The sequence below is a fragment of the Aotus nancymaae genome, unplaced genomic scaffold, assembly GCF_030222135.1.
Source record: "Aotus nancymaae isolate 86718 unplaced genomic scaffold, 86718_ANA_hifiasm-v0.15.2.pri h1tg000010l, whole genome shotgun sequence".
Classification (NCBI taxonomy): Eukaryota; Metazoa; Chordata; class Mammalia; order Primates; family Aotidae; genus Aotus; species Aotus nancymaae.
Window position 1 is genome coordinate 30,638,875 of NW_026988421.1, and position 16,658 is coordinate 30,655,532.

The following is a 16,658-nucleotide window of genomic DNA, read 5'->3' on the forward strand; positions in this document are numbered from 1 at the left end:
CACAGGAAAGAGAGACTAGAACTGAGATGTACTAATTATCCATGATTTTATCTTTTCTCTTCTCTGTGATAATCTACTGCCAGTAAACACACCGAGTAGTCAACTTTCCTTCTATGCCTTTCACATCTTTTTAGCTCTGTCTTTTAATTTGGAAACACAAGCCTTTGAGGATGGAGAAGTTAGGTATACCTATGTAATTTGTCTTTTTCTGGGAAGCTTAGCTTGTGACACAAATGATTTTAATTTCTCTTTTCTATATATGACAAGTCATGTCAACAGGTATTAATTTTACTGGTGGGAAGCAAAATCACTATAAAAAGGAAAGTATTGTTTATCAGACTTGGTTTTGGCTTCCTGTTTTTCAAGTCTAGTGCTTGGATGGTGCTTCTACTTCCTAGACTGAAAATCACTTTTTCCATTAGATCAGTGTCTCTGTAAACAAAATGTTGATGATGGAATATGTCAAGAGGGGATTTGGAAACCTTAAGAGTATGTGGGGCCGGGCATGGTGTCTTATGCCTGTAATCTCAACACTTTGGGAGGCCTAGGTGGGTGGATGACCTAAGGTGAGGAATTCGAGACCAGCCTGGCCAATATGGTGAAACCCCGTCTCTACTAAAAACACCAAATTAGCTGGACGTGGTAGTGCATGCCTGTAATCCCAGCTATTTGGGAGGCTGAGGCAGGATAACTGTTGGAACCCAGGAGGTGATGGTTGCAGTGAGCTGAGATTGCTCCACTGCAGTCCAGCCTGGGCGACAAGAGCAAAACTCCATCTTAAAAAGTATGTAGGATAATGTTTGAGATCTCTTGTGTTTTATCACATGCCTTTTTAGTTCATTGTTATTTATTACCTTTAAGAAGTATCATTCGGATTAATTAGAGAAAAAATATATATGAATATATATGTGATTTATAGATATCTATATGTATTTAGAGCAGGAGTATAGCTTAGGGGATAAGAATTCTGACAGCTCTAAGTTTAAATCCAACTCTACCACTTAAGAGCCGTGACTTTGGACTAGTTACTTAAGTCTCTCAGCCTCAGTTTTCTTATCTAAAAAATGAGGATAATAAAATAATACCTACCTCAGGGCGATTACGAGGATTAGATGAGATTGTACATGAAAAGCATATGGCAGTAGGTAAGCACTCAGTAAATGTTAGCTATTCTTATTAGTCTTAACCTGGGAGCCTGGAATTCGTTGATGTGCTTTGGGTATCTTGTTTCTGGGATAATTCTGTGAAGTTTTGTGTGTCTGTGCCTTTTCTCAGAGAGATTCCATGTGAAATCAGAACCACTGATCTTTATTCCAGCAGGTGTCACCCTTCCTCTTTTTTCCTGAAGTTATGTAATTGTTTTGGACTATTCCTAGTGTTTTGAGTTAAAAAAAAAATATATGGGCTAGGCACGGTGTATCACAAGGTCAAGAGATCGAGACCATCCTGGCCAACGTGGTGAAACCCCATCTCTACTAAAAAATACAAAAATTAGCTGGACGTGGTGGGGCAGGCCTGTAGTCCCAGCTACTTGCGAGGCTGAGGGAGGAGCATTGCTTGAACCTGGGAGGCAGAGGCTGCAGTAAGCTGAGCTCACACCACTGCACTCCAGACTGGCGCATGGCGACAGAGCAAGACTCCGTCTCAAAAAAAGTGTGTGTGTGTGTGTGTGTGTATTTTTTTTTTGAGACGGAGTCTTGCTCTGTCACCCAGGCAGGAGTGCAGTGGCACAATCTCTGCTCACTGCCACCTCCACGTCCTTGGTTCAAGCGATATTCATGCCTTAGCCTCCCTTAGCTGGGATTACAGGTGTGTACCACCACACCTGGCTAACTTTCGTATTTGTAGTAGAGACTGGGCTTCACCACATTGGCCAACCTGATCTCGAACTCCTGCCTTCAAGCATCCGCCTGCCTCAACCTCCCAAAGTGCTGGGATTACAGGCGTGAACAACCACATCTGTCTTTGAGTTATATTTAAACCGAGAAACAAGTCTGTCTCTTAGAAGAAGAATCAAAACAGGTGGCCAGTGCCCCTGACTATCCTAAAAAAAAAACAGAGAGGAGAAAAGAAGGGGTAGGGGTGAATCGGAGCAAAGAACAAAAGCAAAATAAGAGACTAGGACAAGGAAAAGACAGAGGAGAGAAAAAAATTAGTACATATTATGACAAGTGATAGAATATCACTAATAATTGCCTCATATAACACAGAATGCGAATCCCTTGCTTATAACCTCGTGTTTCTAGACCACCTGCCCCCTCAAACGAAAGGCCAATGAAGAATAAATTAAACAGTGGTATTTATCGCTCAAAGCACATGTGTTGTAAATTTGTGATGCCATGAATGTGAGCTCTCAGGATGGAAATTCTGACATGGCTTGTATGGAAACGTGAGTAAAATACTGTGTGTGATCAGGCTGCAAAAAGCACGTAGTTCCCCGGGCGTTTAGAGAGAGCCCCAAAAAGAGTCTGTGAGGAACCCAGGACTGCAGTCAGACTGCTCATATCCAATTCTAAGAAGACCTGCACTCCTTCTTATCATTTTATTCCTACTGCATTTCCTGTTAAAATAAAAAATCCAACCAGAGGAAACAAGCAGTCTGGTTGGGATGAACTGTGCATGAGTCAAAGGCTCAGGCTGACCCTAAGGGTCACCACACTTGTTATTTTTCTGTTCTCAAAATCTGGTCTTGCTATTCCAGGAGTTCCTCATATTGGTATTTCAGAAGTCTGGGAATGACCACTAGTTAGCCTCCTTTCCTAAGGAATCACCTAGGACCCCAGGGGAATAGCTTGCATGACTCTTTCTGATGAAAAAAGAGAGATTTATGCATCAGTAACAGGACTATAAAATAGGGACATTGAGGCAGAGTGTAGTGACCCACGCCTTTAATCTCAGCAGTTTAGGAGGCCTAGGTGGGAGGATCACTTGAGCTCAGGAATTTGAGGCCAGCTTGGGCAACAAGTGAGACCCCTCTCCAAAATTTAAAAAAAAAAATAGCTGGGCACAGTGGCACACACCTGTAGTCCCAGCTACTCAGGAGGCTGAGGTAGGAGGATCACTTGAGCCTGGGAGGTCGAAGCTACAATGAGCAGTGATTGAGCCACTGCCCTCCAGCCTGGGTAACAGACTGAGACCCTGCCTCAAAAAATAATAATAATAAAATGAATTTGAAAATAAAAAGGATATTGAACTAAATAATCTCTAAAGTACTTTTCAGGTTCTAAATTGTGTATGTTTTTGAAGATTCACCTTTACAATGTAGAACCAACCAATGAAATAGCAGTCCATCAGGTAATAAAACTTATCAAAACAGTTACCCTGCTGAAAATAGACAGGAAAACAAGCCTTATTATATGGGTTCATGGGGATCTGGCAAAACAAGGAAAATATCATAATTCTACAGCTTTAAGAAAGCCAGTTCGTTTCAAAGCCAGCAGAGTGGGAGTTACGGCATGCTTTTATTCTTCCCCTTCACCAAGAGGTCCATTGTGTCTGAACAGCAGTCAATCGCCAGTGCATTCCCTCTGTGTCCCTAATGGATGGCCTTAGGGCCAGAAGGGGAAAAATCACTTGTGATTTTTCAGGACCCCAAGCTCTGACCAAGGGATTAGGAATCATAAGTGAAAGGAATGTAGAAATATAGGAACAAGACTCTATTTTTTGGGAACATTGAAGCAAAATAATATCAAATTTGTAAAAATATGTTGGGCACCTCCCACTAAGTCTAAAATCTTAGGTGCTGTATAGTATATAAAAATACAAGTGTCAGCCGGGTGTAGTGGCTCCCGTCTGTAATCCCAGCACTTTGGGAGGCCGAGGAAGGCAGATCACAAGATCAGGAGTTTGAGACCTGCCTGGCCAACATGGTGAAACCCTGTCTCTACTAAAAATATAAAAATTAGCTGGGCATGCATGGTGGTGCATGCCTGTAATCCCAGCTACTTGGGAAACTGAGGCAGGAGAATTACTTGAACCTGGGAGGCGAAGGTTGCAGTGAGCTGAGATCATGCCATTGCCCTCCAGCCTGGGCAATAGAGTGAGACTCTGTCTCAAGAAAGAAAAAATACAAATGTCAGAATTCATGATACAGACAATAATTTCTTTTGTAGGCTACAGATAGCCAAGATGATTGTGAGCTTCTAAGGTTTTTCAGAGAAGCATGCTAAGGTTTCAGATGGAGAGATAGTGTAACATGAGCAGTAAGGCTTTGGGGTTATTAATGATGTGGCTTCGTAACAGTGAAAGTCCCTTTGTGTGGAATAGGGTCTTGTATCATAGGTGAGAAAATACTGGATAGTTGGAGAAGGGGAAGGTTATGACTGGATAATCATGAATGTAAGTTTGCTTTGAGGTGAAAGCCTAAGCCTTTTAGTAGCTCAGTAAACTTCTTCAGAGAGTGTCCAGAACAAATTTATTTTGTGTATATTTTGGGTAATAAGAATAGGATTATTGGGGAAGAAGCCATTGGCAGGAGGCTCCTTGTGCTTCATGGTAAAAGTTTGGCCCCGGGGAGGGAGATGATAAAACCTGGTACATTTGTAAACTTGATTTGTCATGAATCATTTGGTAGACCAGAAGAAATAATTCTGAGGACAAGATTTAAAAGGGTGAGATGGTGGGAATTGGACCAGGGTCATAGCATAGAGCAATTAGTAGAAGGAAGAGGCTGGCACAGTGGCTCACACCTGAAATCCCAGCACTGTGGGAGACTGAGGTGGGTGGATCACTTGATTCCAGGAATAGAGACCAGCCTGGGTAACATAGTGAGACCCTGTCAAAATAAAAATTAGCTAGGTATGGTAACACATGCTTGTAGTCTCAGCTACTTAGGAGGCTGAGGTGGGACAATCATTAGAGCCTAGGAGGTGAAGGCTGCAGTAAGCTGCAATCGCACCACTGCACTCAGCCTTGGTGGAGGGGTGAGACCCTGTCGCAAAAAAAAAAAAAAAAAAAGAAATATTTTGAAAGAAGGAATTAGAAGAAAAACGGAAATTAGCAGCAAAAGTCAGTCTGGAAAGCAGAATGTAATGAATTTATTTGGGAGTTGGAGTTGAAGAATAATCTTCATTAGCAAATGAACATCCAGTACTTGCTATGCAAAAGACATCATACCAGACTCTTAAGATACCAAAGAGAAGGCAGTACCTACCATTAAGGAACCTGTAACCCACTTGGAAAGATAGGGCAGACTTAGTTTTTATTTAATTTTATTTTTTAGAGACAGGGTCTCTCTTTGTTGCCCAGGCTATGGTGCAGCGGTGTGATCATAGTTCACTGTAGCCTTGAACTCTTGGGCTCAAGCAGTCTTCCCACCTCAGCCTCCCAAGTAGCTGAGACTACAGGCAATAGCCACCATGCCTGAGTACATTTAAGTTTTTTTTTGTTGTTGAGATGGAGTTTTGCTCTTGCCACCCAGGCTGGAGTGCAGTGGCGCAATCTCGGCTCACTGCAACCCCTGCCTCCCAGGTTCAAGCCATTCTTCTGCCTCAGCCTCTCAAGTAGCTGGGATTATAGGTGTGCACCACCATGCCTGGCTAGGTTTCACCATGTTGGCCAGGCTAGTCTAAAACTCCTGACCTCAGGTGATCCACCTACCTTGACCTCCCAAAGTGCTTGGGATTATAGGCGTGAGCCACTGCACCTGGCCTAATTTTTTTTATTATTCAAGAGCTTATAAAAATCAAGAGCATAAAAGATAACCCAGTTTCCAATGTGCTTGACTGTAAAATGACTCACAGGATTTTGCCAAGTGCTTTGCTACCCGGATCTTATTTTACCTAGGCCAGGTGCATTCCTTGAACACCTCTGACTTGGGTACTGAGTGAGAAGAAAGTTTTAACTATAAAAGTATAGATAAGATTAGATTTAATCTTAACTGTAAGATTAAAATGGATAATCTACAAATGAATAGTTTATAATCAGATAATTGAGTTTGTTATAAAACAATTGATTATAAAATTATAGAGCAGTTTTTTAAAAACTGAATTTTAATGTCATTTTTCTAGACATGTAAACTGTCCTCTTATCCTTTCTTTACCTCAACTTCTACAATAACACAGATGCTAACTGTTCAGCTTACATTTTGTGAGGATAACCTGAAAATTGGTTATTTTCAGAAACAAAAGTGGTGATTATTGGTATCTTCTTTTAAGATCTCATTATAATATATTTTCAGGATAGGGATAGTTCAAGAATGCCTCTGGAGAACATGATTGAACATTCATTGCCCACACCCTTCACCTCCAACAAAGAACCTTTACTGAAGATTTCTTTTTTTTTTTTTTTGAGACCAGGTCTCACTCTGTTGCCCAGGCTGTGGTGCAGTAGTGCGATCTCGGCTCACTGCAACCTCTGCCCCCCTGGGTTCAAATGATTCTCCCGCCTCAACCTCCCGAGTAGCTGGGAGTATAGGCACATGCCACCACCCCCAACTAATTTTTGTATTTTTAGTAGAGACAGGGTTTCGTTGTGTTGGCTAGGCTGGGAAGATTTCTTTCCATGTTTGATAATGAATAAAATTGAGGGTGAGAAATTAAATTCATGATGAACCCTATTCAAAGGGCTGTATTGGACGTGAAGATATTCTTTTGTCACTTGTAAACTGATCTAGCTGCATGGGCTGTAGTAACATTGTTTCTAGCAGCATTTTTTTTTTTTTTTTTTTTGGTGGTGGGAGAGACAGGGTCTTGCTCTGTTGCCCAGGCTGGAGTGCAGTGGTGCTATCATAGCTCACCACAGCCTCAAATTCCTCTGCTGAAGCGATCCTCCTGCCTTAGCTTCCCACGTAGCTGGAATTACAGCACTCACCACCAAACCTGGCTAATTTTTAAATTTTAAGTAGAGACAAGGTCTTGCTATGTTGCCCAGGCTGATCTTGAACTCTTGAGTTCAGGCAGTCTTCCTCCCTCAGCCTCCCAAAGTGCTGGAATTACAGGTATGAGCCACTGCATCTGGCTTCCCTGTATACTCTTAAAAGCTATTGAGACACCAAAGAGCTTTTTTTGTTTTGGGGTTTTTTTGTTTTTGTTTTTGTGTTTTGGTGGTGATTGTTTTTTGAGACAGTGTCTTTGTCGCCCAGGATGGAGTGCAGTGGCACAGTCATGGCTCACTGCAGCCTTGACCTCCCAGGTTCAAATGATTCTCTCACCTCAACCTTCTGAGTATCTGGGACCACAGGTGGGCATCACCACACCTGGCTAATTTTTGTATTTCTTCCAAAGAGCTTTTGTTTATGGGGGCCGTTTCTGTTGATATTCGTCCTATTAGCTATTACAACTGGGAATTTTTTAAAACTTGTTTATCAGTTCATTAAAAACCCATTACATATTAACATGAATAACATTTTAATGAAAAATAAGTATAGCTTTCCAAACAAAAATATTTAATGAGGAATGACATTGCTTTACATTTTTGTAAATCTTTTTAATGTTTGACTTACTAAAAGAAAACCAGATTCTATTTGCATCTATATTCAGTCTGTTGCAATATGTTGTTTGGATGGAATTATATGAAGAAAATCCAGCCTTACACAAATATGCAATGGGAGACAGGAGAAGGTATTTTAAGTCTTTTCAAATAATTGCAAATATTCATCATTGATACTGCACCAAAATTCAATGAGTGGTAATTTCTACGAGTTAATTGCAGTGTGGGATCTGAAGCTACATTGGTGAACTTTCATAATATTACACTAAAATTCATTAATCTGTCTTGCTTTTGGAATGAACCTTTTAGCCATGAATGATTTTATACCAGCATGCATTTGTCATTTGGGAAATACTGATTCAATTAGCTACTCCATTTTTCCAAATGTTGACCATTTCAAAATACAAAATGAAAAAATCATATTTGTTACTGTCTCATCGGAAGAATCTTTAAGTATGGGAAAGCTGTCCAGCCCGTGGTAGCAGATGCAAGTTTTCCAAAATTCTGATTTTCTCCTGGAAGTTGGAATTTTATCATTGGCAACAAATACTGTCATTTGTTTTCCTTGATGTTTCAGACTCACTTTCATTTTGGAGGAAATCCAGATATCTAAGCCTGAGTAAACATAGTTGTCTGTTATTCATTCTTGCACATAAAATGGTGTTATGTGAAAACAAACAGTTGGTTCAGGCTTATAACTCAGTTACTCAAGTGCTTCTCAGCCAGTAAAAGTGCTTTATGTGTAATTCCTATATTGTCATACACAAGATTACAAAAGAAGAGTTCTTAAGGGTTGAGATTTAACACAACACATAATTTGTATTGCTTCTTAACTGAAACTGGCTTTTTTTATTTTTTATTTTTATTTTTGAGACCAAATCTTGTTCTTGTCACCCAGGCTGGAGTGCAGTGGTGCGATCTCGGCTCACTGCAACCTCTACCTCCTGGGTTCAAGCAGTTCTCCTGTCTGAGCTTCCTGAGTAGCTGGGACTACAGGCATGCGCCACCACACCCAGCTAATTTTTGTATTTTTAGTAGAAGTATGGGGTTTCACCATGTTGGCCAGGATGGTCTCCAACTCTTGGCCTCGTGATCTGCCCTCCTGGGCCTCCCAAAGTGCTGGGATTACAGGCGTGGGCCATCATGCCTGGCCAGCTGGCTTTTTTTTTTAAAAAAACTGAGTACATGGTTGTGAAGAATACAATGACCATACAGTGACTTTTCATGTAATTTTTTGCTACTGCCTTTGCTTATGAATTGCCAGCAGTTTAATTAATTTAATTTATTATTATTATTATTATTATTTGCGATGGAGTCTTGCTCTGTCACCCAAGCTGGAGTGCAGTGGCGCCATCTCGGCTCACTGCAACCTCCACCTCCTGCGTTGAAATGATTCTGCTTCAGCCTCCAGAATAGCTGGTACTACAGGCACATGCCACCATGCCCGCTAATGTTTATATTTTTAGTAGAGATGGGGTTTCACCATGTTAGCCAGGCTGGTCTCTAACTTCTGACCTTAAGTGATCTGCCTGCCTTGGCCTCCTGAAGTGCTGGGATTACAGGTGTGAGCCACTATGCCCAGTTATTTTATTTTTATCTTTGAGACAGGTATTGCTCTGTCACCCAGACTGGAGTGCAGTGGTGCAGTCATGGCTCACTGCAGTCTTGAACTCCTGGGTTCAAGCTATCCTCCCACCTCAGCCTCCCAAATAGTTGGGACTACAGGCGTAAGCCACAATGCACAGCTGATTTTTAAATTTATTGTAGAGACAAGGTCTTGCTATGTTGCCCAGGCTGGTTTTGAACTCCTGGTCTCAAGTGATCCTCCTGCCTTGGTCTCCCAAAGTGCTGGGATTTCAGGTGTAAGCCACTGCACCTAGCTGGCCAGCAGTTTTAATCACCATTGCTTTTTCACAGAGATTGCAAAAGTTAGGGTAAAATATGTAGATAAAGTCTTAGTGTTATTATGAGAATGGTTTTGACCTCACAGATTCTCTGCTAGGATCTTGGAGACCCACCCCTAGGGTTCCATGGATTACTCTGAAAACTACAGATTTATAGAACTGTTCCAATTCAATAAATTGTCAAAATTCTTCATGCTCCTAAAACCCTAGGTGTATATTTGCTTGAATTGCATAGCTGTTTAAAATGAGAGTTTGCACTATTAGTTGTGATAATATTCTGCTGGGTGATAACTGAGGTCACCATCTCTGCTCCTCTTTCTTTAGGTGACCTGGTGATTCTCGATGGCACTCCCACTGCAGGCTGGCTGCAGGGCCGAAGCTGCTGGGGCACGCAGGGCTTCTTTCCGTCTTCGTGTGTCCGCGAGCTCAGCCTCTCCTCACAGAGCCGGCAGTGGCACTCCCAGAGTGCCCTGCTTCAGATTCCGGAATATTCCATGGGACAAGCCCGGGCCCTGATGGGGCTTTCTGCCCAGTTGGATGAAGAGCTGGACTTCAGGGAAGGGGATGTGATCACCATCATCGGAGTTCCTGAACCAGGCTGGTTTGAAGGGGAGTTAGAGGGCCGAAGAGGCATTTTTCCAGAAGGTTTTGTAGAGCTGTTGGGGCCCCTAAGGACTGTGGATGAGTCAGTAAGTTCTGGAAATCCAGATGACTGCATTGTTAATGGTGAAGTGGATATCTCTGTAGGGGAAGAAGAGACTGGGCTGGATGAGGATGAGGAGGAGCCAGGGACCTACGGGGTTGCCCTCTACAGATTCCAAGCCTTGGAGCCAAATGAGCTGGATTTCGAGGTTGGGGATAAAATCCGAATTCTGGCGACCTTGGAAGATGGCTGGCTGGAAGGATCCCTGAAGGGTAGGACAGGCATCTTTCCTTACCGGTTTGTGAAATTATGTTCTGACACACGGATGGAGGAAACCATGGCTCTGCCCCAGGAAGGCAGCCTTGCCAGGATCCCAGAAACTTCTTTGGATTGTTTGGAGAACTCCTTAGGAGTGGAGGAACAAAGACATGCAACCAATGATCATGAGGCCGAGGAGCCTGACTGCATTATTTCTGAAGCACCCACTTCTCCCCTCGGTCATCTGACTTCAGAGTATGAAGCAGACAGAAACTCTTATCAGGATGAGGGCACCACAGGAGGGCCCCCGAGAAGTCCAGGCATGGAGTGGGAAGTGCCTCTTGCCATGGACTCTCCCACCTCTGACCCTGCAGAGGTAGTCAATGGTATTTCCTCCCAACCTCAGGTGCCTTTTCATCCCAACTTGCAGAAAAGCCAGTATTACTCTACAGTGGGAGGGAGCCCCCCACCCTCAGAACAGTACCCTGACCTTATTCCCCTGGAAGCAAGGGCTAGAGACTATGCCAGCCTACCTCCCAAAAGAATGTATTCTCAGCCAAAAACTCTTCAGAAGCCAGTGCTCCCTCTTTACAGGGGCTCTTCTCTTTCAGCCTCAAGGGTAGTCGAACCCAGCCAATCAAACCCTCAGCTCCATGACATTGCAAGGTATGCTAAACAGCACCATACTTCCAGCATTTACTCTGCCTCAGAGAGATCAGAGGTGAAGCCTGGTCCGCAGGCATGGGGGCTTGTTATGGAAGCAGCAACACATTCACAGGGCGACGGCAGCACTGACCTGGACTCGAAGCTGACACAACAGCTGATCGAGTTTGAGAAGAGCTTGGCAGGGCCCGGCACAGAGCCAGATAAAATTTTGCGCCACTTTTCAATCATGGACTTTAACTCTGAGAAGGATATTGTCCGAGGTTCCTCAAAGTTAATCACCGAGCAGGAGCTGCCAGAGAGGAGAAAGGCCCTAAGGCCACCGCCGCCCCGTCCCTGTACTCCAGTATCCACCCCTTCCCATGTGCTGGTTGACCAGAACCTAAAACCTGTACCACCCTTGGCAGTGCGACCCTCCCGCCCGGCTCCGCTGCCTCCCTCAGCACAGCAGAGAATGAATGCGGTATCCCCCAAGCTCCTATCTCGACACCGTCCTACCTGTGAGACCCTAGAAAAGGAGGGCCCTGGACATATGGGAAAGAGTCTGGACCAGACCTCCCCATGCCCCTTAGTGCTGATGAGGATTGAGGAAATGGAGCAGGACTTGGATATGTACAATAGGGCTCAAGAAGAGCTAAACCTCATGCTGGAGGAGAAGCAAGATGAATCATCGAGGGCAGAGACCCTCGAGGATCTCAAGTTCTGTGAAAGTAACATTGAAAGTTTGAATATGGAACTCCAGCAACTAAGAGGTAAGTGACAGGGAAATAATATATACTTGTTTCTTGACACCCACAAGTCCCCAAAAGCATCCTTACCCATGCTTTTTAGGGTTATGTTACCATCCTCGATGGACAAAAAGTGATTTACATTTTCACTACCTAATTCCTTTTTTCTTTTTGAGATGGAGTTTCACTCTTGTTGCCCAGGCTGGAGTGCAATGGCGTGATCTTGGCTCACTGCAACCTCCACCTCCCAGGTTCAAGGGATTCTCCTGCCTCAGCCTCCTGAGTAGCTAGGATTACAGGCATGCGCCACCACGGCCGGCTAATTTTGTATTTTTAGTAGAGATGGGATTTCTCCATGTTGGTCAGGCTGGTCTCGAATTCCTGACCTCAGGTGATCCACCCACCTTGGCCTCCCAAAGTGCTGGAATTACAGGTGTGAGCCACCATGCCTGGCCTCACTACCTAATTTCTTATTTCATCACCATAGATAAGCTCTGTCTTGAGCCTATGACTCTGTCTTGAGTCCTATGACAGTGTAGCCTCCTGATTTCATTTGCTGCTCAGATAAAGAATCTCGGCCGGACGCGGTGGCTCACGCCTGTAATCCCAGCACTTAGGAAGGCCGAGGCTGGCGGATCATCTGAGATCAGGAGTTTGAGACCAGCCTGGCAAACATGGTGAAACCCTGTCTCTACTAAAAATACAAAATTTAGTCTGGCAAGATGGCACACTGAGCACACGTAGCTACCTTCCTCCCTTTTTACTTTAGGTCTATAAAAGTGAATGAAAATAATAGAATAAAAAAATTCCATTAAGAGTATTATTGGAAATCAAGGGATTTTCTGACAGATGGATAGCAGATTGTATAGCAGAAAAAAAGGGAAACCTCTATCCAAAGTATTCTCAGGAAAGGATGGGCAGACTTTATGCACATGGGCAGACTTCTAAAGGAACTGCAGACTCAGAGATGGTGTGGTAGAAGGGGTCCTAGAGCACATATAGTGTGATTGATGAGGGGATAGCTAGGGAGCCAGGCCACTGGGTTGCTTGTACTGAACAGCAGGAGCATTTACCCTCATGCTACAGCATGAAATAGATGCTTAGATAAGTCCTCAAAAAGGTGTTCATTTAATATGAGTATCTGAGCTCCCAAGGGAATGCCAGATACCTTGATTTCAGAGTCTCTGAAAAGGAATTCTGAGGGAACCTTAGCTGGGTGTTCCATTCCCAAAGCCCTAGCAAATTCCAGGATTCTCCATCACTTTCCATACCTACAAGTTTCAAGATAAACCTGTAAACAATTCTTGCATTAGATATTGTATTAGTCCATTTTCACACTGCTGATAAAAACATACCTGAGACTGAACAATTTACAAAACAAAGGTTTAATGGACTTGCAGTTCCACATGGTTGGGGAGGCCTTATAATCATGGGGGGAGGCCTTATAATCATGGCGGAAGGCAAGGAGGAGTAAGCCATGTCTTACATGGGTGGCAGCAGGCAAAGAGAGAGTCTGTGCAGGGAGACTCCTGTTTTTCAAAACCATCAGATCGCATGAGACTTATTCAGTATCACAAGACTTATTCAGTATTACAAGAACAGCACAGGAAAGACCTGCCCCTCCATGATTCAGTTACCTCCCACCAGCTCCCTCCCATAACACGTAGGAATTCAAAATGAAATTGGGGTAGGGACACAACCAAACCATATCATTCTGCCCCAGCCCCTCCAAAATCTCATGTCCTCACATTTCAAAAGTAATCATGCCTTCCCAATAGTTTGCCAAAGTCTTAACTCATTTCAGCATTAACTCAGAAGTCCACAGTCCAACATCTCATCTGAGACAAGGCAAGTCCCTTCTGTCTATGAGCCTGTAAAATCAAAAGCAAGTTAGTTACTTCCTAGATACAATGGGGATACAGGCATTGGGTAAATACAGCCATTCCAAATGGGAGAAATTGGCCAAACCAAAGGGTTACAAGGCCCATGCAAGTCCAGAATCCAATGGGACAGTCAAATCTTAAAGTTCCAAAATGATTTGAATCCTTGTCTCACATCCAGGTCATGCTGATGCAAGAGTTGCATTTTCATGGTCTTGGCAGCTCTGTCCCTGTGGCTCTGCAGGGTACAGCCTCCCTCCTGGCTGCTTTCATGAGCTGCTATTGAGTGCCTGTGGCTTTTCCAGCACATGGTGCAAGCTGTTGATGGATCTACCATTCTGGGTCTGGAAGATGGTGGCCCTCTTCTCACAGATCCACTAGGTGGTGCTCCAGTAGGGACTCTGTGTGGAGGCTCCAACCCCACATTTTCCTTCTGCACTGCCCTAGCAGATGTTCTCCATAAAGACCTGCCCCTGCAGCAAACTTCTGCCTGGACATCCAGACATTTGTATACATCCTCTGAAATCTAGTCAGAGGTTCCCAAACCTCAGTTCTTGACTTCTGTGCACCTGCAGGCTCAACACCATGTGGAAGCTGCTAAGGCTCGGGGCTTACACCCTCTGAAACCATGGCCTGAGCTCTGCATTGGCCCCTTTCAGCCATGGCTGGAACAGCCAGGACACAGGGAACCAAGTCCCGAGACTGCACACAGAACCAAGTCCCGAGACTGCACAACATCCCGAGAAAACACAGCCCATAAAACCATTTTTTTCTCCTAGGCCTCTGGGCCTGTGAGGGGTGTAGCTGCCATGAAGACCTCTGACATGCCCCGGAGGCATTTTCCCCATTGTCTTGAGGATTAAGGCTCCTCTTTACTTATGCAAATTTCTGCAGCCAGCTTTTCTCCTCAGGAAATAGGAATGGGATTTTCTTTTCTATCACATTGTCAGGTTGCACATTTTTGGAACTTTTATGCTCTGCTTCCCTTATAAAACTGAATGCCTTTAACAGCACCCAAGTCACCTCTGGAATGCTTTGCTGCTTAGAAATTTTTTCTGTCATCTCTTTCAAGTTCAAAGTTCCACAAAGCTCTAGGGCAGGGGCAAAATGCCACCAGTCTCTTTGCTAAAGCATAACAAGAGTCACCTTTGCTCCAGTTCCCAACAAGTTCCTCATCTCCATCTGAGACCATCTCAGCCTGGATTTCATTGTCCATATCCTTATCAGCATTTTGGTCGAAGCCATTCAGCAAATCTCTAGGGAGTTCCAAACGTTCCCACATTTTCCTGTCTTCTTCTGAGCCCTCCAAACTGTTCCAGCCTCTGGCTGTTACCTAGTTCCAAAGTCACTTTAATGTTTTTGGGTATCTTTTCAGCAGTGCCCTACTCTACTGGTACCAATTTACTGTATTAGTCCATTTTCATGCTGCTGATAAAGACATACCCAAGTCTGGGCAATCTACAAAAGAAAGAGATTTAATGGACTTATAATTCCACATGGTTAGGGAGGCCTCACAATCATGGCAGAAGGCAAGGAGGAGCAAGTCACATCTTATGTAGATGGCAGCAGGCAAAGAGACAGCTTGTGTGGGGAGACTCCTGTTTTTTAAAACATCAGCTCTCCTGAGACTAATTCACTGTCACGAGAACAGCACAGCAAAGACCTGCTCCCATGATTCAGTTACCTACCAGGTCCCTCCCACAACACATAGGAATTCAAGATGAGATTTGGGTGGAGACACAGCCAAACCATATCAGATATATAGGTGGGAGAATAAAAGTTTCCCAAATTTCAGGTAACAGGAATTTCCCAGTAATGGTACTTTTTAAAATTAATAGTGTTCCACAGAACCGTTATGTCTTCTATGTATAAGAACATTGTGTAGTGTTTTATTTTGTGTGTGTGCACTGTTTTTAAATGGGTAAATGGACTGGTACTACATGATGAAACTGGTGTTCTTTTTTATTCACCAGACCTTCATTTTCAGAATTAGTTTAATTATTCAGCCAGTGTTCTTACTTTTTTAAAAAATTACTAGGCCAGGCACGGTGGCTCATGCCTGTATTTCTCGCACTTTGGGAGGCCAAGGTGGGTGGATTGCCTGAGCTCAGGAGTTTGAGAACAGCCTGGGCAACATGGTGAAACCCCATCTCTACTAAAATACAAAAAATTAGCTGGGAGTGGTGTCATGCACCTGTAATCCCAGCTACTCAGGCGGCCGAGACAGGAGAACCACTTGAATCTGGGAGGTGGAGGTTGCAGTGAGCCAAGATTGTGCCATTGCACTCCAGTCTGGGTGACAGAGCCAGACTCCATCTCCAAAAAAAAAAAAAAAAAAAATTGCTACCTGTTTAGTACTGTGAAAGGCCTGAGTAGGTGGGGGTAGTCTCAACTGGGAAGACTTTGTAAAATTTGAATCCACCAAATACAGTATTGGGTATGTTAATGTTGATTTGATTGATTTCTCAATAGGCATATTGATAATATCTATTGCTAATATGATGAAATTACTTATTTCCTGCAGTGACAGCCAAGTTTTTGTAAGGTCATTTTTTTCTGTCTTCATAAAAGGTATATCCAACAATATAAGCTATCCCTCAAGAGGTGGAAATTAACCAGTTTGAGCACTAGACTTCACTCCTCTAATCTGGTTCCGTATAAGTTAAAATTTTGAAATTTAAGGCCTAAGATTTAAAGAACTTTCAATACAGCATTTATCTAATTGTGGTCAATATTATTTTTAGTTAATATGCTTACTGAGAAGACAGGTTTTTATCAATTATTCAGTGTGTCATTTCCTACACACCTGGTATGATGTTCTACACATAGTAGGGACTCATTAAATACCTGATGAAGAGAATTGAGTTTAACTGAATCTGTTTGAATCGAATTGCCTGCTCTACCTCCCAGAGCTTTCAGAGATTGCCTACTTATGTTGTTACTTTGAATTGGTCTACTTGGGACTTGGGAACTGTCAATACAGAGATGCCAGCCCCCTTGTCAGACCAGTGCTGTGCCAGAGCCACAGTGAGGTTCTTTAGCGTAACTGCTGCCTCTTCTTGAAACTCTGCATGCATGCATGCATTCATTCTTTCATTCATGAGATGGAGTCTCGCTCTTGTTGCCCAGGCTAGAGTGCAATGGTGCGATCTTG

At 43.4% G+C, this 16,658-nt stretch overlaps 1 protein-coding gene across 1 annotated transcript in view; it reads left to right on the forward strand.

Annotated features, from left to right (window-relative positions):
* Positions 1-16,658, forward strand: part of DNMBP (dynamin binding protein) — a 135,824-nt gene that overhangs the window by 50,405 nt on the left and 68,761 nt on the right. Inside the window, exon 4 of the mRNA XM_021672947.2 lies at positions 9,657-11,648. Coding sequence (XP_021528622.1) covers positions 9,657-11,648 — 1,992 coding nt within the window. The remainder of the gene's footprint in view (positions 1-9,656; positions 11,649-16,658) is intronic.